The following is a 25,300-nucleotide window of genomic DNA, read 5'->3' on the forward strand; positions in this document are numbered from 1 at the left end:
GTCAACGAGACCTGACATCACATGTCTCAAATATTTATCCGGCTTCCACCGTTCACCAAATAAGTAACGGCAGATTTTCTTCCAAAATAATGAAAGCATGCACTGACAGGGACTTACCCGTAGGGTTTCCTTCTGTGTGATATTGACTCCATATTTTCTTGAATCCGAAGCACTCAATGATAACGTGTACGACAACGAAAGAAACTTGAACTGGAAAGCAAGACAATGACGGCATCCAGGGTCTTGGCTTCTCATACTAAATAAATATTCGATAATGAGTTTCACAACAGTATCACACGTTGCACTAGCACGCTCGATCACCATACACACGACAAATTACACACAAGAGGCGACTGACCCGTCCCACAACACTCAAAGCCGCTCAAAACATGAACGGCCTTGATCCGCGTGGACGGGGCCGCTGCATTCGATTTTCAGCCTTGTTGACACACCATGGGCTAATTGCGCATGCGCCAACGGCCGGCGCCGGGGGCGCTATGGGGGCATGCAGAGTAGAGGGAGGGGCAAGGGGAGGGGCTAAGCTGGTGCCTGGGGCCGGGGCGGAGTGGGGGGGGGGGGGGGGGGAGAGGCCTCGTGGCCGGCCGAACTGGGGTCGGGAACGGGATCCGGGATTGCAGTCGTAGAATGACCGACTGGGCGAACTGGGGAGGGGAAGGGGCCAGGGAAAGTGTCCCCACCATTCTGTCCGCATATTTGTTAGCTTCTAGCTGGAAACATTTCCTAACATATCCTTAGAAATAAAATATAGACTTCGAGAGGTTCAGAAACGGATTGGAAAGATACCTAGCTACCTAGCGAGAGCGACATAGGTACTAATACCTACCTATCCACTAGCTGAAGTACCTACCGGGTGATCATTTTTGAATGATACAAAAACATTTGTTAATATCAGCCATGTGTTAAGCTGGATAGTTAAACCAAACACACAGGGGCGTCGCCACGGATTTTTGAGTGGGGGGGTCGGGTTTCTAGTCTTCGCCCGATGGGTAGGGGTGTTTTTTTTGCCACACTTTTGTGCGTGCGTATGTGTGTGTGTGCGCGTGTAACAAATCGGCGCGCAGCGCCGCGAAATTTGGTATAACCTATTAGGTAGGTATGCCTACCTACATCACTTGCGTAAAAATTATCACTGGTCACTTCAGGTCGCCATGTCAAGTTCAGTTATACGGTATACCTCTATAAAAAAACTTTCCCCTCTCGCCATTCTTGTAGCTTCTCTCCCATAACTTCGAAATTTGGTACACTGTATACCTAATGTATGGGGTTTTACGTGTCAGCAATTCATGATTCTGAGGATTTACATCTATGATCTGGAGGCAGGTCAAATACGTGACCTCATCATTAGAAAATAATGAGAAATTAGAAAAAGCACGAATGCCTCCTGCTTTGAAAAAGTTCGTCAGAAACGCAAAATATCTTTGGAGCCATGACAAATCAGCTCATCATTGCCTGGGACAGGGTGCAACTTATGGCGAGTGATGACTCGAAAGGTGATTAGTGGAAGAAATGTCCATCGATGGCCACCAGCATTTTTTTCTACAACTTTTGACGAAGACGCGGTAGAGCGATGACAGCACCTGGAAGGTGTTCACTGTTCAGCTCAACAACACGGATCCATTCATATGCAGCAGGAGGTCCTTTTTCGATCAGGACATAACGTTGACCTGAGGTCGTTTTAACGTTAATTCTGAATGGTCAAATTTTAACTCATGTGACGCGTCTCAAAGAGATAAACACGGTGGTGACAAGACAACATATCTAAATACCATACAAATTCACGGAATCTGATGACTTTATTGCAAAGCAAATGTTTCGGCAGAATCTGTCCAGTTAGCTGTTTGCCTTCTATGGGCAAAACATAGACCTGAGATGAAATCTGACGCGAAGCTAGCGAAAGAGCGTTGAAAGAGCTATCGAATGTGTTTTCTGCTTCACTGTAGCCCTTCTATTGGTGGGTTCCCAGTCGCTAACGTATAACGTATACTGAAGTAACGCTGAGGTATGCTTTCGACCCCTGATCGATCTAGAGGTTTGCGAAAAAAGAGCATGCTGCCCGTGACGAGAGAAAGCCGATGATACCCATTTACAAGGTTTCGGGTCATCTCAGGACTCAGGTCATCGCCAATAAGTAGGGAAACTCGGGACCTGCTAGAACTTTGCGAATGTAAGTTGTGATGGTTTTTCGAGGTTCTGATTACGAATGTTATCTTAGTTTTGAACGAAGATGACTCCATGCATTTGGGGTAGATCAGGTCAGGTCAGATCGACCAGTACCTACCTAATAGTGGATGACCACCACCGATTGCTTCCTAACATGTTATATGTACCAGTAAAACGCCTTTTAGGCGAAGAACGAGCGAGCGAGATAGTGAGCCCTGCACGTGCGCAAGGGCGAGAGGGTACTTCCAACGGGCTTGTGCAAAGCACCCTTCTAACCGGTCGCTAGCGGTGTGCTAAATTTGAACGCAATCGGCCCAGCCGTTCCTGAGATCTGGAAGCGGCATTCTGCACGTGCGCACGTGCAAAAGGGGTCCAAACCGACTTTTGCACGGCACCCTACTAAATGGTCCCCAACTGTGTACCAAATTTGAGCGCAATCGGCCCAGCCGTTCTCGAGATCTGGGAGCGCCCCCTGCACGTGCGCACGTGCAGTAGCACCCTAACCGCAACACATGGGAATGCATTGTCTGGTGGGTGCCTACCTGTATGCCAAGTTTCAGCGAAATCGCCCCAGTAATTACCGAGTTATTGAAATGGGAACAAATTTGGCACCTCTTCTTTTTGCATTTTGCACGTGCAGTGGGGGTCCCTCACATAGATCAAGAATATCCGACCTTTGGTAGAAGGGATGCAGCTACCCTACAAAAATTACCGCAAGACAATCGCCCAAGCGGCTGCTGAGATATGGGCCTCTCAAAATCACTACTTTTGCAAAACAGCTTGAACACCCTTGACTTTTCACGTGGCACGTGCCACGACGGTCACTGAGATGTATCAAAAGTAGTCAATTACGGGGTAGAAGGAATGGGGCTACCCAGCAAAAAAGACCGCAGGCCAATCGGTCCAGCGGTTGCTGAGATATAAGCCTCTCAAAAGCGTTACAGGCCGGGCCGGGCCGGGCCGGGCCGGGCCGCTCATACTGAGATTTTTCCGTTATATTGAAAAGACTTACTTCGCTCGCTGCGCTCGCTCGCTCGTAATGATAAGCAACACAACTACTTCGTAAATGTTCAGATGGGCGCTAACTTCAAAATCAGCTCCAAAAACTATCCTATACCTAAATTAAAAGCATGTTATGGAAAAGTGAACCAAGGTCATCTTTATTTGAATCAAGGATATCAATTTATTTTTAAGTAGGTAATTAACTCGAGCGCACCGGAAGTTTCGTTGCAATCGGCTCCTTTTTGCGCGACTTCTTTGCGAAAGCCCGAGACGGTTCCATCTGACTCCCTTTCCCCTACATGTGCACTGTACGTACAGCTAGTTGTGACGGTAGCCATGGGGCTGAGGCTAGTTTGTAGTTTTGTAGTTAGGTACTGATCCGACGAATCGACTGCGACCATTTTTTTTTAACGATCAGACGAACGCTCGGGGCAGTTTTGGCGCGTCCAATCCTTTGAGGGATAAAAAGGTACTAGAATGGTGGCTACTTAGAAATATTGTTGTGCTGGTGTTCCCCGCCCACAGCTAATTGAACTTTAGGTAATTGGCTAATTGGCTTTAGGGAGCTCTTGAAGCGATTCTGAATCTGATGTATTTGTTGGTGTTGCTGACGCCTGCTTCACTGACATAAAAGCTAAAAAAGCATACTCAGCATCGCAAAAAAGGGGGGGGGGTCGACACCCCCAGTTTTCAAGAGTGGGGGGTTCACGACCCCCCCCGACCCCCCCGTCGGCGACGCCCCTGCAAACACACCCATCGAACACGTATAGGTGGGACATTTTATCTGGAACACACAGTCAGTCATTAATGTCAATAGCCAGCTTAGAGGAGGTGCCCAAAGTATGCTCCCTCGCGGACCGCCGACCAGCTGAGCTCCGCTCGATGCCGGGTTTGTCTGACCATTTTCTGCTGATTATCGCCGTCCCATGCTCCGGGTAAAGTCTCCTTCTACCACTATTATGTAGATGTGCAATTGTCTTCGGCTCACATCTGACCACACCTGTCATTAGGTGAGGCCAGACACTCAAGTACAGTCACGAGAAGTCCGGGCTGTAAGACGGGCGGTCGTGCTCGCTTATTCGCAAGCTGCAGGCTTGCCAGCTTTGGGACACGGGAACTCAATGACAGGAGCGGATGTTTATTTGTTTATTTGTTTATTTCTCCAAAAACATGTGTGGAGAAGCACACTCTTGTTGAAAAGAGTGTCGGAGACGCGTGAATTAGTCACACAAAGCCGGCCAAACGACAGGTTACAACATTCTCTAGAAGGCCGTACCGTCCCCGGGTCCGCCAAACCAGTGCACTCGAACGCACTTCCATCAACAATGTCCACTTCGGAATTTTTGTTATTCTTAGTGTCTCCGTGCACTCCAAGATCCTTTGCAGGTTCCAGGAAGCCCGTATAACCGTGCTATTGCCTTTGCACATGCGCCATGAACTAAAATTTGTTGTGTTGCAAAGCCATCCAGCTGAGATATTGCATCGTTACACTAAGATGTCCAAAAAGGGTATGCTATAAAACGGATGATATTTACCGTACCTTAGGACGGACTTGGACAATGTTGATAAAAAACAAAATGTCCAAATGTCCCTCATGTAAACCAGCACGTGAAATCAAAATATCTTGTCCTATCTTTGCACGTGGCGACTTCCTTTTTGTATCATTCAAAAATGATCACCCGGTATATATAGTACCAACCGAAAAGACGGTGTGCTGACTCTGGATGCTGACACTGTTTAGACCTCAGTCCTCAGCTACTTACTGGGCCACTTCTCTCATAAACCTGTATTTGCCCCCATTATAGATCGGTTATCAGACCTCGTAGCTGCGATTCTGAATGCCAGTTGTCACTTTCTAAGAAGTTTGGAAACGTACGCCACTATTAAAAAGATAACATAAATTAGCCTGACATTGACAAAAGGCCACCTTCCATAAATTGGTCATTTATTTGGGCTTCTTACAATACTTGTAAGCCTAAGGGCCACTTAACGATTCAACGATAGATTCTCCCACAACCTACGTTTCAATCAAACGTATATACGTTTTGATTTGAATCAAGCGCAAACGTATACCTACCTACGTCTGAATGGGTTCCTCGGCTTGATTAGTCTTAGAGTAGGTAACTTTTAAATGTTTAGCATATAAGACCACCGTACGTAGCTTCTTTAAAACTTACAGGTTCGGTCTTGCTCACTATGCTCAGTCTAACCTGAAACGCGTAAAAGAATGACCAGTTAGGTATAGCTCGAAGAGAGCCAAATATAGTTTGTGCATCTTTATGTGCTCACGTCTCGCCTATAGGATAGCCGAACTCTTGTCCTTATATCCAATGCAGGTATCCAAAGAATTGCACTGCAACCCGCCAACGGCCAAACCCGCCAACACTCGAAATGCATAATAAATACTAGTATACCCACATAAGCACGTGCATTGCCCGTTTGTGGCCTGAGCAGTGAGCACTGAACAATGCACCCGGTACAAAAAAAAAAATCGTCTCAGAGCAGCACCCGGTACAGACTACAGGTCACCACCCTTATAGAGCTGAGGCCTGCACCCGGTGCAGATTACCGCCTCAACGCTGCACCCGGTACAGGTTACTGCCTGAGGGCTGCACCCGGTACAAGTTACTAACCCGGAACGGGGAGGGCACCGCGGGGCACCGTGCCCCCTTAATTTTGACATTTTAACATTAGCCCTGTGGGCGTTGCATGGAAAGAATGGGACCAAAAGTCGGCAGTGCCCCCCCCCCCCTTCATTGAAGGTGTTCCGCCGCTACTGACTAACCGTCTCAGAGCTGCGCCCGGTACAGGTCACTGTCTGAGGGCTGCACTCGGTACAGGTCACCGTCTCAGAGCCACACCCGGCGCAGATTACCGTGCGGCGTGCAATGCAGTGGTGCACCCGGTGCACACAAAACACATGATTAACACTACAACTGGCACATTATACTACATTATACCGACGCATAACTACGTCAGGCACAGGTCACTTCACTGTCTAAACTATGAGGGCTGTACCCGGTACAGGTCACTGTCCGAACCCTGAGGGCTGCATCCAGTACAGGTCACCGTGCAGTGCAGTGGTGTCAATGAATACAAGTCATCTCTGAAGTTGCAGACATGAGCCAGTAGCTATGTCGCCGGGTAGGCAGACACTATTCAGTTATGCAGCTCCGTAGTACGGCGGACAGCGCCGTGCGTGGTATCGTGCGCGCAGCCACTGTCGAGCTGATCGGGGCGAGACGCGCCGTGTCATGCATGTATGTATGCGCGTAGTGAGACTACCGGATGCCACCAGCCGAGGTCACCTGCCTGAGAGGTGAACGGAGCTCGGCAGATTGGGTCGATTGCATTTGTACAGAGGTGTTCAACAGTGATTCCCTCTTAAAATGGCCAGCCTAAAACAGCAGTGGACGATTCAAAAAGCCAGCAGTGCATCAGCGTGGCTGATGTAGCCAGAAGTAGACAGCCTAGCATTTCAAACAGTCTACGGTAAAAAAGTCAGCAATTCACATTTGAAATAGCCAACACTGCAGGTTAACCCGCCCCCGGATAGAAGTCTGAGCCAACTAGGCCGTGGTGTGGGACCGTGTGTGTGCGTGGGGGGAGGGGGTGGGGGCGAGGCTGGACAGATCCGATTATCTAAAAGATAAACTAAGTAAGATTTAAGAAGGCTAAAAAGACGTGAAAAGGGAATCGTTAGCTTTTTACAAGCTCTGTCAGAACTCGAAGTATTCTGGACGTTTTTTCTCGTTTAAGTGAACACTGAGGTCACTTGAGATCATCGCAGCCAAAGTTTTCCCGTATAAGTTCCCCATTTTGACCATTTTTCACAAATTGACACACAACTCGTGAACCAAGAGCGCAGAACGTCGCAGAACGGCGCATACGATAGCTTCTTCAAAGCTCTTTCGCTAATGTCAGATTTGACCGCAGGCAACCAGCCGAAACCGCTAGCGAATTTTTTGGCAAAATAAGTCTATTCGACGGACTTCACCCGTCGCCGAAACCATTACAAAAAAAAACTTAAAAAGAAAAACAAACAAGTAAACAAATAAACAAACAATAAAATGTAGGTAGGTACGCACAAAAAAAAACACGGCCTTATCCATTAGCGGTCGTCTGCTTCTCCGTGTGTGCAATATCCGCCTCCTCCCGTGAAAATAATTCTGAGTACCTGTCTCTTATATAACATTATGGCATCTCATTGCATCTAGATCAATAGCAGCGTTCTTCCCCATATTTTTAAAGCTTGATGTCCGTATAAATATACACATTACAAGATGGCAGCGCATAATATCGGCTGCCAGGCTGATGCCACGGTAGGTTCGTGCCATGAATGTGAAGACTGACCGGTCAGTTCCATTGAATGCGCTGCCTGTCTCTGACATGGGCACGGTGTGTTCTGGACTGGACTACTGCGGAGAGGCGCCTCAGTCTCATTGCCGTCCCGCTATGTGGAGCGGCGGAGCGGTGACCGGCCACGAGCCATGCGGTCGTGCCGGCGCAGCGGCCCGCCCCGCGGCGTTCCGATGAGACTGCACTATTGCAGGTGCCCATAACCGAACCTGCGCGCAATCCATTACTGTACAGGGGTGATGGATAGGGTTGATCGAGTTCCTAGTGATTCAAGGTCGCATGCAGTGAGGGGGTTGAGTTGTAAACCATCAGAGGTAAGAATGTGACGTGGCGCATCGGAAAACGGTACATTGTTCATATCTTTGACATGGTTCTTGAACTTTGATAGAATCATTTTCAACGTGAACGGATTCCCTACAACGCAGTGAGCTGATCCCTCGCTTTTCATGCGACATCCTCGCGGATGCGGACGGCTCACTTTAAAAGGAACCACCGCTGGGCGCATTTCTGAGCACAACCGCGTCGTTCAATGACTCAGGAGTCAGCAATAAAGAAACGCACATTGTGCAGCGCATGGTGGCGTAAGCTGCGAAGTGCGAAACCACACGGACTGCACCAAGGCCATGGAACTACATGGACTGCACCAGTCGACGGTAGGTGGCAGCCGACCCCCTCGTAGGCAGCAGCACATGCAGCGACGAAACATCTCGCATAAAAGACCCGCCTGAAAGCGGTTAGCAATGAATGGACGCTCAACCCTGAACCCATTCTAACTTCTAAGATATAAATCAACATCAACAAAATACGAAAACAGTTTATTGAAATATTTTTCAAAACGGCGGAGCAGCAATGAAAACTGTATGTAAGGCACATTTTTGTGAGCACAGAGATAGACTAACAACTCAGACTCACGACCAATGGCTAAGCAATTACCACACATCAGTCATTTCCTTGAAACACAAACCCCTTCCAGGGAACGCCACGAAGCCAAACTACAAAACTCGGTACCACATCAAACAATGCAAGCAATCGGGCAATTAGCTTGTACTTTGCACTGTGGTTTTGGAGCTGGGTCATTGCTGGCAGTTTTTGTGCCAATCCTGCCCAGCTCATCAGCTCAAGACACTCATTGTTCACTGCGGGCGAACTCACAAAGAATCACTCACTCATACTCATATCAATCTAGTACATGGTGATCATTTGTGAATGAAATAAAGTAACCTGTGATTAACACTTTTGTTAACACTCAGAAGAGTAAACTGACACATCATTGGAACGGCAATCGTTGGAAATTTGATGCGAAGCAAAAAACAAATTCGTTTCGGTTCTCTTTCACTCAGAGCGGGCGCTCGAAATGACCGCTCTGTTTCGGGCAGCGCAGCTCGGCTCGGCTCCGGGCGCGGTGTGCTATTAGTCGCAGCTATGTCTCACTGATTTTGCGGGCAAATTAATCCACTATACCCTAGTCACCTCAAGGATTAGGGCCTGAGGTATTTATCACCGTATTTTTAATCAAATAGTTCTATCCAAGGAAGATCACAGGACAAGATACCAAGAGGGCACCATCGACGATAAATGTTTGCCCGTTGGCCAATGGCTGGTTTGAGGGAGTGGTGACGGAGGAACAGAGCAATATTGCTTTTCCTCAGTCAGCTACTCCTTGCTAAAGTGGCAGCTGGATTTCGTGCAGCCAGCAACATTGCTGGATTTCGCGCAGTTCCGCCCAGACTTGCCTCAAATTAGGTTTCTAGCAGCAATACTAGGACGAGTGGTTCGCCATAGGTCCCCATCATTGAAACAACTGAAGGGCATGGTGGATTAAGTTGCCCGTAACATCAGTGAGGTGCGGCTGCGGCGAATGGCTCACCGCGCCTGCAGTCGAGCCGAGCTGCGTTGCCCGAAACAGGGTCGTCATTTAGAGCGCCTGCTCTGAGTGAAAGAGAAACGGAACGAATTTGAGTTTTGTTTCACATCAAATGTCCAAAAATTGCCTTTCCAATTTTGTGTCACCTTACTCTGTTGAGTGTAAATAAATCGCGGTAACCACTTGCTACTTTATTTCATTTCCAAATAACCACCCCGTGGCTGAGCACCCAGCGTACAGGATGGAAGCCAATCGACTGAGCCCCTATCGGACAGGGAGCCGCCAGCGAACAGGAAGCCTCCCGCCGCTGCATGGCGCGACACGACAACCATCGGTTGCGTCTGTTGTGGTTCGTCTTCCGTCACTACTACAGAAATATATCCGGAATATACTGACACATTCGGGACGCGTATGATGTATCAGTAATTATGCATGAACAAACCGATCACATGAGCGACCTACCTGTTATTGTCTGACTTATCGGAAAAGGCGCACTAGTCGCTAGTGTCTGATGTAGCAGCCGCCGTCTTTAAGTGGTCATACGGCGATGAAAGTGGTCACTGACCGTCCCTGGCAGCAATAGTCTGACTGCTGAACGGACACCCATACCACACAATGGCAGTGACAGCCATACGCGACGTTCCATACTAGGGTGCGTCAAAAAACAAATTTGTTCGATGGAACTTGAGCATTTTATTTTTCGGGTTACTTTTAGCATGAATATTAACTGTGTGAAGTTTGGTGTTTTTTCTCCTTCATTTACCACTGCCTCAAGACACTCCCGACAGGGGTGCAATCTCCCATTGACTTGCTAATGGCATAGCCAGTATCGCTTGCCACAGCCGGCTAGGAATCTGAAATATGATCCTGCACTGCTGGTAAAACGCCAATGACGCCGAAGTTGAGATTGCCAATCAATGCTACACGAATTGGAATATTGGTAACATGCTGGAAGCGTGTCACAAATCATGGTAAAGTTCGAGATTCTGTTGGTGCCGGTATTATGCTGACAAAGCGGTAGCGAATCGTTCTTACGTGTTCCTTCCTGTATCATTATTTATTCAGTTTTGGCATTTTTGGACCGTTTCCGTCACTTTGGGGCATCAATGCACCATTCTGTTTTACTTATTTTCTATTAAATTTGCTTCGTAATCGCCACGCGATGTGTGGATCGCGCATGATCGTAAATAATACATACATACAAGGACTCTTTTGACTTCTCTTCCTCGGCGAATTTTCTCCCGGTGAAGATCTTCCTTTTCCGCCATTACCTCCAACTGCGTCCAAAAGATCTTAAATCAGTCGAAGAATTTGCCACCTTCGCTGCGCTTGTGTACGTTAAGCCCTGGACGGAGGCCTTTCTGCTGAATGAAGCGCTCACAAACGACTTTTCTCTCATTAAACGTCTTCAAGCCTTCCACGAAGGTTTTCCCTCGACTGCACAATGTGCGCATGCCGCGCTGAAGGCTATCGGTCGCCATCGGTACGCAGCCCCAGGGCTAGTTCCTCTGATCTTCTTCTCTAATCACTCGCCTCAAAGAGACTCATGATCCTCTTCGCCTTCAGGGTGGCATGCGTAGTCGAGGGAATCCTTCGCGGAAGGCTTGAAGACGTTTAATGAGAAGAGGAACGTTTGGGAGCGCTTCATCCAGTAGCGGGGCCAACGACACCGACGCCAGGTTCATTCAGCTTGTCCACCATGCATTGTGGACAAACGGAATGATCCTGGCGTCGGTGTCGATGGGCCACCATGCCTTCGCGATCAAATCCGTCGTTGGATATCGCTGGATGGACCATTGATAGGTTCGTCAATGCGTCTTCGCACTTTTTCGAAATCCTCCATTTTCCTTGTCATTTTCTCACGGGATTCCTAGGACGAGACCTGGAGTTCTGGGATTAGGACCACGACTACCAGGTGGCACGTGGCACTGTCTAGGCCCTGAAGATCGTCTATACTACTGCAGAGAGGGCACTGGCGCTCGTAATGACCTTCAAACGTAAAATAAGAAGGCAGAGTAGGGAAAACAGAAGCTGCTCCAGACGGTCAAGGAAGACCGGGAAGAGATTCCCGGATGCGAAGTAGATGACCGTCTTGAAGAAATGAAGGCATCGCATGGGTGAACCAAAAACATGTTTCAAGGGTTGTCCTCGCTTTCCCAATTGATTTCCGCAGCCTGCTCAAGAATTATAACATTTCAATATTTTCTGTTAAATCCTCAGAGCGCCATAAGTTTTCGATGTATCGAGCTTTTGGCCAATAAACGCATTGCCATGAGGCAGCACTTCCACTTGCGGGAGGACTGTTATTTTTTGTATGCGGCGTCTACTAAGTAAGTGGAACCGAAAAATGAACATGCTCAAGATTTATCATCAACTTTCAGTTTCACCATATAATTGGTGACGTACCCTATTCCATACCCATGAGCCACCCGCCAGTCGATTTTGTCAACTTGACAAACGCACTTCATTCAGACAAATCAGGAATCACAGGCCCTACCTCGCCACTGTCTTTAGAAGTAGCTCGTCTCGCCTTTGTCAGTCTCTGAAGCCTGTAAGCGCACTCACAGCCCGTCTTCCACACAAGTACGCACGAATCTCCCTGACTGGAGCACCATACGGCAGTGTTCCCATTCAGCCACAACTCCTGCGAACAGATCACTCGAGCTCCTCGGCGGCCACTGTGCGTGGCCGGGCGTTAGTTGTACCTCACCTCGTCACGGTGACCGTCACGGCTAGCCGTCACAGCTGGGCCCAGGGCGCCGGCTGGTCACCGAGCAGCTGACAGCTGCCAGGTGGGAACCTCAGGAACTCCAGCAGGCCAGGCCCGTCTCGGCCGAGCGGGTCCGGCGGCAGCAGCAGCTGGTCGCCCACAAACGTGGGGATCAGCAGCCTGCGGGGATACAGGCAGCAATGTCAGCGGTCAGCAGCCTGCAGGGATACAGGCGGTAATGTCAGTGGTCAGCACTCAGCAGACAGGTCAGCATCTGGTCGTCCCCAAACACCGGGATTGGCAGCCTGCAGGGAATCAGGCAACAGCGTAACTAGCCTCAGCAATGACAGCCTGTGCATACAGTTAGCAGCATTAGATGGGCAGCGCCAGCAGTTAGCAGCCTACCTGAAAATTGGCAGTGGCGGCAGTCGGCAGTCAAATAAGCAGTCTTATAAACTATGGCAGACGTCAATAACTGTCAAATTTACAGAAGTACGATTCCTCATAGATCCAGCAAGAGCGGTATGCAGCATGCACACACGGGAGCGTATAGCCCACCGAGCCGGCGCGGCGATGGGCCTCCGTTCCGTTCTGACCTGTTGTCGATGGTGTCGCCCCAGTCGGGCCGCTCCTGGGCCACGTCGCGGTAGAGGTCGCGGGAGATGATGACACCCCCCACGCGGGTGGCGTACATCACCACGTACCTGAGATACGGGATGAAGACGCACTTAGCTCAGCTCTCAGACAGTGGCGTGACACAGCACAGGAAACACACATGACTGAACAGAACATTTCACTACGTGACGTGAAACTGCATGGAGCAGACCAAACTCAACTCATTTCGGCTCAAGTAATTCATTTTTCGACTTCATGAGTCAAGCACTTACGTGGTCAGACTCAGTATGCGATTGGTACAAAACATAAATCAAGACACATCTTGTTGTTTGTTTATTAGGGTTTACGAAGACACATCTTCACGTGACGTGGTACAAGTATCAGAATCACGAACAAGATACGCCTAATTCCATCACGGAGAGGCAGGCTACGAAATGGGACAATTTACACTGATGTGACACCGCGAGTTTTCACTCAAGCTATCATCCTAAGCCGACATGGGGGCGCAGTTGGGGATACGGCTGATTCAGACGACATCTGGCCCCGCTGACTGACGGCCGGCAGTGGAAGTTGGAAATGTTGCGAATCACGCAGCAGATGTGCTATTTTGTATATGTCACGTGAAACAGCTCGCCCTGTGTTAAATTGTTTTGCAGAGCATGTCGGGCTAAAAAACCATAAAAACAAACAGAATACACCTTGGAGCCAGGGTATCCTTGGAGCAAGCTTGGAGTTTGCTTGGAGTACATATTGACTTGAATCACACCAAACTGTTTTCGTCAATTTATGATTAATCGATTTCAATGCTAATTCTGAATAAAGTAAAAGAGACAGAATCAGAATATTGAAGAATGACAACATAACCACACGAGAGGCCCAACAGGAACCGGTGGCTGCCACAAAACAGCCTGACACCCAGTCACTAGTCACACGGACTAAAAACATACCAGACACAATGACCTGTCTTATGACCTGTACCCACCCACCGGCTGACCTATGACCCCAGCCAGTGTCAATGACCCCCCCCGGCCGACCTGACCCATCCGGTCCCGCTCGGCGCACCCACCTGTCATCGTAGCTGGTGACGAGCCGGCCGCGGATGTAGCGGCTGGGCGTGTAGGCCAGCTCGCCCGTCTGGTAGAGATCCTCCAGCAGCTAGCGGTAGCCGGAGACACATCACACACGCGCATACAGCGGCGGGCACAGGCGAGGCCGCGGCACAGACACAGGCGCGCGTACAGGGGCGCGCGGCACAGACAGGCGCGCGTACAGGGGCGCGCGGCACAGACACAGACGCGCGTACAGGCGCGCGCGGTACAGACACAGACGCGCGTACAGGGGCGCGCGGCACAGACACAGGCGCGCGTACAGGGGCGCGCGCGGCACAGACACAGGCGCGTACAGGGGCGCGCGGCACAGACAGAGGCGCGTACGGGGGCGCGCGCGGTACAGACACAGGCGCGTACAGGGGCGCGCGCGGCACAGACACACGTGGTACTGGGGTTCAAGGACACTCATATCACTGCACCGCAGCGAGCTGGAAAATGCTTCCAAAGGTGATCACTGGAGTTGAGCTTACCACTGAAACTTCTGTTTAGAAAAAAGATAGCGGAATAGCTAAAAACCAGTGATGGTGACAAGGGCATACCCCACGATTGCAATACTCGTTGATAGCATATTTCAGCTCTGAGGGGCCAACATATCAGGGCCCAATCTCACCAAGTGCGGTAAACTGAATTTGGGGTAAAATACCAAACTACCCCACTCCATAACTACAAAAATACTATCCCGAAATTAGTTAAACTAGCTTGGTGAGGTTGGGCACTTGGCCCAATCTCACCAAGTTATGTAAACTTAATTTTGGGACAGTATTTTTGTAGTTACGAAGTGGGGTAGTTTGGTATTTTACCCCAAATTGAGTTTACCGCACTTGGTGAGATTGGGCCCTGGGAGTGTTGAGACCAGACTAAGGAACCAAGCTTACTGTAAACGATATAGAAGCACGGGCACAGTGCAGCCCTGACAAATAAGCATTAGACGCAATGCAAACACAAAAACAATTGGAACACAGTTGAGGTAAGTGTCAATCCACAAAGACTTGCTATGATAAGCATACTTAAAGTTGGTTGATGTTTTGCTACTGAGCATATAGCATCAGTGATGACGCTACGCTTAGGAATATTGTACTTTCAGCGCTAACGATTAAAACATTCAAGCACATTAATATTCAAACATTACGGGGATACACACACACAAGGAGCACTGCTTCATTAATGCTTTTCTACACATGCGCAGTATTAACCAAAAACAGTTTGTAGGGTCGCCGACACCAAACATGCATCCACGGACGATGTTGATGGGTATTTGAAGAAAGAAAAAAAACACAGTCCTTTTGTACAGTTTAATGACGGAAAGTTGTGATTTAGTGTGCGTGAGCATGCGACTCTCCGTAAAATGGACATGCGCAGTACATTATGACACAAAAAAAAAACACAAGCAGGTACCTCCACTCACAAACAAAGTAGTAAGTCACTGACTCATGCTTCCCACTTCTTATGAATGGCATCAATTAATAGTATTCATAATGAGATGGTGCACAATGCACATTGATCTGCGCAGTGCGCAACGCAGATGCATCGACGCCCTGAGAAGGGCGGTTGGTTTTCGGTGATGCATTGCTCGCCCTGAAAAGGGCGGTTCACATTTCACTCTTTCCGAGGTACTAGTAGTTAAGTGAGGAGTCCAACAAACACAGAACTTGCGTGTGGAGGAGAAACTTCTATTAAACACCTGTGAAAGTTTCTTCATTCTTCATTCTTACTTACGACACGATTCATTGTTGTTGATGTGGCCCAGGCGGCCATAAAAGTGTTGCCGATTTGCCAGGTGGGTTCCGTTTTGGAATTCGATCACATGTCATTCAAATATCTCAGGCACATGGCTTTTTTCATCAAAAAGTCATTCAAGACTTTTCCGACGCATGATGGTGACGAGAATCAACTATTGAACATACTCAGCCCGGGCGATCGTGGCGTCCTAGTTCGGGAGAAAATCGTACGAAGAGGATCATCCGAAAACATCATGCTTCATACAACGTGCTCATGTCAACGAGGCCAATCACCTCCTGGCCACTTAAAGCACGTGACAGCTCCGATTAGCACTTGTTCCGCGTGATAAATTGCTTCACCCGCAAGTGAGTGCTGTTGTAATTGATCAGCTGCTGGCCTGCATTTATCATTTAAAACAAATTTTACCGGCCTAATCCGTACCACGAAGGACGTCAAAGTACCAACAAGACATGCAACAGTCGTAAATCATTTCGCTCTTGACGATGTTCTGGTCAATATCTGGAGAAGGGACTGTAGAGCCGCAGAGATCAGCTTGCTGAACGCCAGTGACGGAGGTGATCCTATTCCATTGCGGGTCGCAGTAGACTGGCGTTAGTCGTTGACTTGTGCTAAAAACTGCAGCTGATGCTGCTGCGTGGCTCACGAAACGAGAAACAAGAACACGAAACAAATCTGTCCTGTAAGGTCCGTAGTGGAACAGACTACTGCGTGCCTTGATAGTCAGCTATCGCGTTTTTTTTTATGAGACTGTTAGCCGATCCTGAAATGCGTTAAAGATTACAACTTCCGCTATATGAAAGCATGGCGCTTTATCACTCCCGCCAATCAATCCATACACATACGAAACTCCCAAAATCGAATATCACACTGACTGGCAACTAACTACAGCATTTTAGGCGCAATTTCAAAAAGTTAAAGACCAAATTCAAAACGTTCACGTGCATTTTGAATGTAAACTTTTTGAATTTGGTCTTTAAATTTTTGAAATTGCGCCTAAAAAGGTGTAGTAAGTGAGATGCAATATGTATGGCTCAACCCGGGACAAACAGGACACACCAGTACGGCCCCTCACTGACCCACCTTCTCATTCTCCTGGGTCCGGGCACGGTTGATGAAAGTGCTCGGGATGAAGACGGTGCACCGGTGGCCCAGGTTCTTAAAGTAGTCGAGCACGATCTTGATGCCGCGGAACGAGCAGACTTTGTTCCGGCCGTGGCTGAAAGGGATAAGTTGGCAGCGATAAACACTGAGCAGATATGATCGAGACATGTTCGGGGTTCCCACTGAAGTTTTGCTGCTATGCGCGATCTCTATCGGCGTGAGTGAATAGCGTGCTACTTCACTGGGAAACAGAAAGGAGATGTAACTTTTTCTCTACTGTTTTGCAGCTCATAGTGACATATTCACACAAGCGCAACAAAAATGGCACAATTGTAGTTTACAATGTCCCTACTTCCACAAAAAGAAGTGAAAAACGTAAAAGCCATGAATAACAACAATACAGCTCAAGCCCCGGATCCTTGTCACATTAGGACCGCCCCTTCGCTCCCACCCACCCGAACCACTCACGCATAGGCCACGTTGGGTCCATCGATGATGACGGGTCGCTTCGGCCGCTCCGACACCATACGCGCGAACGACTCGGAAAAGTCTGGCGCGAACTTGATGGGCTGGTCGGAGGTGGCTCCAAGGGGAGCGGCAAACCTGCTGCCGCGCCGGTCCACCATCCTGAGGGAGAGGGGGGAGACTGCTGGTTACACAGAACGTGCACGGTGCGCGATGCTAAAGGTAATGGGGGAAGGATTAACAATCTCCTATTTTATGCTGAGCATCTTACGACTGAAAAAAAAAAACAAGAAACGCTAAATGATAACAAGTCAAGCAAATACCGGTTGAGCAATAACTATTACAACAACTATAAATCGGGAATGATCATCAGTTCAGACATTACCCCTAATCTCATTGACGAAACAAAAACATGCAGAAAAATTGACATGCGCATGAGACATCCACTCTGAGCACTTACCAGCGTGTTGGCCCCCGCTCATTCGGTCCCTTCAGGTTTCGCTGACTGCGGTGATCCCTTGGCCTGTCGGACCTTTTCGACCGGTGCGACCTGCCCGACTTTCCCGGCCTGCTCGGCGTCTTGACTTGCGACCGGCTGAGTGTGCGGACCGCCATCTTCTTCACAGCCTGGAGGCGCCGCTGCGTGCTGCTGGTGCGGCGCAGCGGCTTCACCCGCACAACCGTGCAGTCGTTGGAGTCATGGCGGGTGCGGGACAGCTCGCCCTCCTCCAGGGAGCTCTCGAGGTCAGCGGCCGGGGCGGCCGTACCAGCCGCCGTCTTCCCCTTCACCGCAGGAGACTTCTTTGCTGGAGACTTTCTGGCAGGCTGTGCTGGAGACTTCTTGGTCACCCGTCCCCCCGGCGATTTGGAACCGACACGCCCCGGCCGCATCTTGGACAGATTGGCGGCCCTCAAGCGACGTGCCGGCGTCCTCTCAGAGGAGGTGTCGAGCAGCATCACGTCCGCGCTAAGGTCCGTCCTGACCGTCCGTTTCTCAGAGGGCGTGGTCTGACGCACCACACGGCGTACTTCCGTTACTTCTAATACAGTAGGATCCTCGTCTAGCGTGATCACAAAGGGTGTGACATCACGCACCTCACTGACGTCCGGCGGGCGGAGGGCCGCCGGTGTGGCCGGCGCCGAGCCCGTGCTGCCGCGAGCGCCGCCTGGAGCGCCAGGAGCCGGCGTCGAAGTGATCGGACCCTTTCCGCGGCGAGACTTCCGACGATTCCGCTTCCACTTCTTCACCGTGCCTGTGTCAGTGTTCCGCACGACCGGGGATGCCGAGAAGGGACTGAATAGTTCGTCAACGGTCAGCTCAGCGGCCGCCTTGTGTCCCGAGGTGGCGGCGTCGGCGGGGCTGGCGCACAGCGTCTTGGAGTGGTCCGGCGTGTTGGGGTCGGCCGGCAGTGGGATCCGCGACACTCGCCACGGGGAGAACTCCAGCTGCGACTTGGTGGCCGTCCCGCCTGCCGGCGGCGGCGCTGAGCCCGGCGCCGCGGAGGCAGGAGTCCCTGAGGAAGCTGCCGCCGCCGCGCCCGCTCCGCCATCCTTCCGACCGGCGGCGGCGCCCCTGCCGGGGGCGGCCGGCGCGGCCTGGTGGCGCCGCCGGTCGTACACCACCACGATCGTGTCGTCCGGCTCGTCGTCGTCGCAGATGACCTCCGGGTCGGAGTGGTGGATGGACGTACTGCGGGCGTACGGTCGGTACCGCAGGCCCGAGCTCCTCCGCGCCTTCATGGCGACTGCGCTGAGGACACGGAGGCATTCAGGTTAACTTGACACTCATAGCGAGTGAAACTACATGAATAAGAACACTGTATGCATCCAATTGAAAAGCTAATGATTTGACAGTCTGGGATTGTGCATACACAATATAAATATTAACTTCCCTTGGATATAATAGCAATTACTGTTCACAAGACTGAACTGAAACAGTTCATAATTTGTAATGAAAATAATTTGCAGATCTGCATTTTAAATTCACTGAATGAGGATGCAATTTGACTCTCTGTCCTGCTTTAAGTTTGTGTATATTTAGCTTTGACTGCTGTATTCAGCTTGTGTTTCTTTTTTCAATGAAAATGATTTGGCAATGGCAAATTTTCAATTTTTTTTTGTTTTTTTTTTCAATTCAAAATGCACATAGCATTTTCAATGAAAATGATATGTGCACTTTGAATGAAAGTGCATAAGCCCCTAGATACACTTTGAATTCATTTAAGGTCATTTTTACCTGAATTGCTGAATGGTTTGCACTGTGCAATGCTGCTTAGTTAAGTTCGTTCCCAATGGCCAAAACACTTGAAACAATTTATTATAGGTACTGAAAAATGACTTAAGCTGGTTTCTACTAGAATACTTATCCTTATCAGAAGGCAGATTACGTAATGGTTGTTAGGGTGTGATCAGTGATCAGGAGACAGGACCTGAGAAGAAGGTACCTCAGCAATAAATACAGCTATGCCAATCCATGCCCTCAACATAAAGAACTAAATTTGTTCCTTATTGTCTCACAAGTGATCAAACTTTAACTCTGCTTATGAGGGTCGCAATTAAAAAAAATTGTCCCAACCAATTGAATGGAAAGATTCACAAGGACAGAGCCTCTGCTAAACAAAGCTTGTTGTGTTGACCAGCTCTACCCTTCAATCGCGAAATTCTGATTCTATGACGGAATTTGGAATCCAAAGTTTAAATGTTCACTGTACAGTGTACACACATAACTGCACATGGCCAGTCCCTCACTGACTTTGCCTGGTTACGGCCTGCCACCAACCGCAACCATACCTGTCAGAAGACTCATAAACATATGCCAAGCTCATGTTGCGCTTCAAACCTGGGCAGTTATAACCAGGAATGCGTGCTCTCACCATGGTCCATGCAGTGACCAACATTCTACTGGCTGAGCTACGGGACTGGCAAGTTAGGTACTGATAGGATTTTAAAGGATGGTTACCTACCCTCGGCCTCCTGACCTACATGCCAACAGCATGCAAAATTTGAAATTGAAAATTAAATGTTTCAGAGAAGCTGTCAAATCAAAAGTAATTAAACATCAGTAGTGAAAACTAGCACAATGATCCAAAATGACATGGATGTGTACAGTAACAATCTAAAAAACTAGAAAATTGAATTGAAAACTATAATGTCATGATAACAATAATGCAAGATAACATTGGCGCCAGCACAGGAGCGGGAGAATGAAAAAGAATGGATAATTTGTCACCTGGAATACTAACCTTGACTCACGAAACAAAACTGGATGAGATAAACACAGAGGAGGATATTGAGTGTTTGAAGTATTACAAATCACAAGTTCGTAATATCCGTTCGTAATTACGAATTACGAACGAAATTACAAATTCGAAACACGTCTATCAATTCAGCAGCAACGAATATCAGCCTCACAGCAGCATATTTCGGGGTCTTTCGATTTGGCTGGAAATCGGTATACAGGGCCTCCTCGATGCGCTGATTCCGAAAATGTACCTCTTTGGGGTGGTATTTTGCACAGTTAACGAGTTAACGGGCATTTAACATTTTAACGGGAAACGGCGGGGTCTTTCGATTTGGCTGAAAATCGGTATACAGGGCCTCCTCGATGCGCTGATTCCGAAAATGTACCTCTTTGGGGTGGTATTTTGCACCGTTAACGAGTTAACGGCCAGTTAACATTTTAACGGGAAACAGCGGGGTCTTTCGATTTGGCTGAAAATCGGTATACAGGGCCTCCTCGATGCGCTGATTCCGAAAATGTACCTCTTTTGGGGTGGTATTTTGCACCGTTAACGAGTTAACGACCAATTAACATTTTAACGGGAAACGGCGGGGTCTTTCGATTTGGCTGATAATCGGAATACAGGGCCTCCTCGATGCGCTGATTCCGAAAATGTACCTCTTTGGGGTGGTATTTTGCACCGTTAACGAGTTAACGGCCAGTTAACATTTTAACGGGAAACAGCGGGGTCTTTCGATTTGGCTGAAAATCGGTATAAAGGGCCTCCTCGCTGCGCTGATTCCGAAAATGTACCTCTTTGGGGTGGTATTTTGGACCGTTAACGAGTTAATGGCCATTTAACATTTTATCGGGAAACGGCGGGGTCTTTCGATTTGGCTGAAAATCGGTATACAGGGCCTCCTCGATGCGCTGATTCCGAAAATGTACCGCTTTTGGGTGGTATTTTGCACCGTTAACGAGTTAACGGCCAGTTAACATTTTAACGGGAAACGGCGGGGTCTTTCGATTTGGCTAAAAATCGTTATACAGGGCCTCCTCGATGCGCTGATTCCGAAAATGTACCTCTTTGAGGTGGTATTTTGCACCGTTAACGAGTTAACGACCAAGTAACATTTTAACGGGAAACGGATCGAGGAGGCCCTGCGCATCGAGGAGGCCCTGTATACCGATTTTCAGCCAAATCGAAAGACCCCGCCGTTTCCCGTTAAAATGTTAGCTGGCCGTTAACTCGTTAACGGTGCAAAATACCACCCCAAAGAGGTACATTTTCGGAATCAGCGCATCGATGAGGCCCTGTATACCGAATTTCAGCCAAATCGAAAGACCCCGAAAATTTGCTGCTGAAATCGATATATGCTGCTGAAATTTAACGGTTCGTTAACTCGTTAACGGTGCAAAATACCACCCCAAAGAGGCACATTTTCGAAATCAGCGCATCGAGGAGGCCCTGTATACTGATTTTCAGCCAAATCGAAAGACCCCGCCGTTTCCCGTTTAAATGTTAATTGGTCGTTAACTCGTTAGCGGTGCAAAATACCACCCCAAAGAGGCACATTTTCGGAATCAGCGCATCGAGAAGGCCCTGTACACCGATTTTCAGCCAAATCGAAAGACCCCGCTGTTTCTCGTTAAAATGTTAACTGGCCGTTAACTCGTTAACGGTGCAAAATACCACCCTAAAGAGGCACATTTTCGGCATCAGCGCATCGAGGAGGCCCTGTATACCGATTTTTAGCGAAATCGAAAGACCCCGCCGTTTCCCCCGCTGTTATTTGGTCGTTAACTCGTTAACGGTGCAAAATACCACCCTAAAGAGGTACATTTTCGTAATCAGCGCATCGAGGAGGCCCAGTATACTGATTTCAGCCAAATCGAAAGACCCCGCCGTTTCCCGTTAAAATGTTTATTGGCCGTTAACTCGTTAAGTAATTAACGATCGGTATCGGTATCGGTACGGTATGAGACACCCTAATCAGTAATAGGGCCCACCTATTAGCTTGATTTGGGGCTCGAATAGAGTGAGCGGAGGATGGCCAGCACGAGGAGGGAGGGAGGGGCAGAGGGGTGGGAGGAGACCCGAGTCGTGGCGCGGTTGACGACCCGGGTCCAGGGGGAGGGCACCGGGCTTCGGCCGAGGCGAGATAAGACGCGCACAGTACACAGGCCGCAAAACAGGTCGGGCAGTCCAAGGCGCGCGCTCAGAGGCGGCGGACAGTGCGGAAGGGTGGAAACGAAGCGACAGGACAGGCTGTGGAAAACGATCGGTATGAGTTAACGAGTTAACGGCCGTTAACTCGTTAACGGTGCAAAATACCACCCCAAAGAGGCACATTTTCGGAAACAGCGCATCGAGGAGGCCCTGTATACTGATTTTCAGCCAAATCGAAAGACCCCGCCGTTTCCCGTTAAAATGTTAAATGGCCGTTAACTCGTTAACGGTGCAAAATACCACCCCAAAGAGGTACATTTTCGGAATCAGCGCATCGAGGAGGCCCTGTATACCGATTTTCAGCCAAATCGAAAGACCCCGCCGTTTCCCGTTAAAATGTTAAATGGCCGTTAACTCATTAACAGTGCAAAATACCACCCCAAAGAGGTACATTTTCGGAATCAGCGCATCAAGGAGGCCCTGTATACCGATTTTCAGCCAAATCGAAAGACCCCGAAAATTTGCTGCTGAAATCGATTATATGCTGCTGAAATGTTAACGGTTCGTTAACTCGTTAACGGTGCAAAATATCACCCCAAAGAGGCACATTTTCGAAATCAGCGCATCGAGGAGGCCCTGTATACTGATTTTCAGCCAAATCGAAAGACCCCGCCGTTTCCCGTTAAAATGTTAATTGGTCGTTAACTCGTTAACGGTGCAAAATACCACCCCAAAGAGGCACATTTTCGGAATTAGCGCATCGAGAAGGCCCTGTACACCGATTTTCAGCCAAATCGAAAGACCCCGCTGTTTCCCGTTAAAATGTTAACTGGCCGTTAACTCGTTAACGGTGCAAAATACCACCCTAAAAAGGTAAATTTTCGGCATCAGCGCATCGAGGAGGCCCTGTATACCGATTTTCAGCCAAATCGAAAGACCCCGCCGTTTCCCGTTAAAATGTTAAATGGCCGTTAACTCGTTAACAGTTCAAAATACCACCCCAAAAAGGTACATTTTCGGAATCAGCGCATCGAGGAGGCCCTGTATACCGATTTTCAGCCAAATCGAAAGACCCCGAAAATTTGCTGCTGAAATCGATATATGCTGCTGAAATGTTAACGGTTCGTTAACTCGTTAACGGTGCAAAATACCAACCCAAAGAGGTACATTTTCGAAATCAGCGCATCGAGGAGGCCCTGTATACCGATTTTCAGCCAAATCGAAAGACCCCGCCGTTTCCCGTTAAAATGTTAACTGGCCGTTAACTCGTTAACGGTGCAAAATACCACCCCAAAGAGGTACATTTTCGGAATCAGCGCATCAAGGAGGCCCTGTATACCGATTTTCAGTCAAATCGAAATACCCCGCCGTTTCCCGTTAAAATGTTAACTGGCCGTTAACTCGTTAACGGTGCAAAATACCACCCCAAAGAGGTACATTTTCGGAATCAGCGCATCGAGGAGGCCCTGTATACCGATTTTCAGCCAAATCGAAAGTCCCCGCCGTTTCCCGTTAAAATGTTAACTGGCCGTTAACTCGTTAACAGTGCAAAATACCACCCCAAAGAGGTACATTTTCGGAATCAGCGCATCAAGGAGGCCATGTATACCGATTTTCAGCCAAATCGAAAGACCCCGCCGTTTCCCGTTAAAATGTTAACTGGCCGTTAACTCGTTAAAGGTGCAAAATACCACCCCAAAGAGGTACATTTTTGGAATCAGCGCATCGAGGAGGCCCTGTATACCGATTTTCAGCCAAATCGAAAGACCCCGCCGTTTCCCGTTAAAATGTTAAATGGCCGTTAACTCGTTAACGGTGCAAAATACCACCCCAAAGAGGTATATTTTCGGAATCAGCGCATCGAGGAGGCCCTGTATACCGATTTTCAGCTAAATCGAAAGACCCCGCCGTTTCCCGTTAAAATGTTAAATGGCCGTTAACTCGCTAACGGTGCAAAATACCACCCCAAGAGGTACATTTTCGGAATCAGCGCATCGATGAGGCCCTGTATACCGATTTTCAGCCAAATCGAAAGACCCCGAAATATGCTGCTGTGAGGCTGATATTCGTTGCTGCTGAATTGATAACGTGCATATAGTTGCATCATATTCACATTCAGATTCGCGTGCACATTCGCGGACCCCTTCGATTTGGCTGAAAATTGCACAGCAGATAGACCATGAGCTCCTAAGTGCAAAAATCATCTTTTTACTAACCGACATCAAGTATTTTCCAAGTTATTCACGTTTGTTTTACTAGTACAATATTCTGGTTAGTAAACTTCCCGGAAAAACCGGACCTCATCAAATTTCAAGAAAATTTCAGAAATGATTAAGACTCAGTAGTTCTTTACCAAAAACTAATTTGCATCAAACGCGGTTGCATAGTTTTCTCAGGAGAAGTCTCTAAAGTTCAAGGTCGTTCAAGGTCATCCAATTTTTCTCACTTTTTGGAGTCGTTTTACACGTGACAGCTTCGTATTTATGAAGGACATTAGCTATACATACTGCAATAACAATATACTTAAGCACCAGAGGCATTGTTAAACCAAAGGGCGAAAAACAGTCGATAAACCTATTGAGCAAAGCCAAGAGGTAAATACAAGTGATATTCAGATTTCTCGTCCTAAAGTGAACTTGCCGGACCCCTCCGATTTCGTTCAAAGTCACAGGAATGATGCTCCTTGACCTCCTGAACACGAAAACAGTGCTCCTTTTGACCGACATGAAAGACTTTTCCAGATATACGAATGCGTGCACATTCA

At 48.5% G+C, this 25,300-nt stretch overlaps 2 protein-coding genes across 2 annotated transcripts; both read right to left on the reverse strand.

Annotated features, from left to right (window-relative positions):
* Nucleotides 1-11,571: 11,571 nt before the first annotated feature.
* On the reverse strand, nucleotides 11,572-16,882 carry LOC122377569 (probable ribonuclease ZC3H12D). Its single transcript, XM_043357759.1, has 4 exons — nucleotides 16,661-16,882; nucleotides 13,798-13,886; nucleotides 12,713-12,820; nucleotides 11,572-12,296 (listed from the first exon to the last, which is right to left on the reverse strand). The coding sequence occupies exons 1-4, from the start codon at nucleotides 16,847-16,849 to the stop codon at nucleotides 12,146-12,148; spliced, it is 537 nt and encodes a 178-aa protein (XP_043213694.1). The 5' UTR covers nucleotides 16,850-16,882; the 3' UTR covers nucleotides 11,572-12,145.
* A 263-nt stretch (nucleotides 16,883-17,145) lies between these two features.
* LOC122377546 (uncharacterized protein DKFZp434B061-like) lies at nucleotides 17,146-20,519 on the reverse strand. The gene is made up of 3 exons (XM_043357663.1): nucleotides 20,389-20,519; nucleotides 17,607-18,896; nucleotides 17,146-17,308 (listed from the first exon to the last, which is right to left on the reverse strand). Exons 2-3 carry the CDS (start codon nucleotides 18,884-18,886, stop codon nucleotides 17,146-17,148), a joined length of 1,443 nt encoding a protein of 480 aa, XP_043213598.1. The 5' UTR covers nucleotides 18,887-18,896; nucleotides 20,389-20,519.
* Between the last annotated feature and the right edge of the window lie 4,781 nt (nucleotides 20,520-25,300).

Source organism: Amphibalanus amphitrite, unplaced genomic scaffold (assembly GCF_019059575.1).
Source record: "Amphibalanus amphitrite isolate SeventyFive unplaced genomic scaffold, NRLGWU_Aamphi_draft 000047F_arrow, whole genome shotgun sequence".
Classification (NCBI taxonomy): Eukaryota; Metazoa; Arthropoda; class Thecostraca; order Balanomorpha; family Balanidae; genus Amphibalanus; species Amphibalanus amphitrite.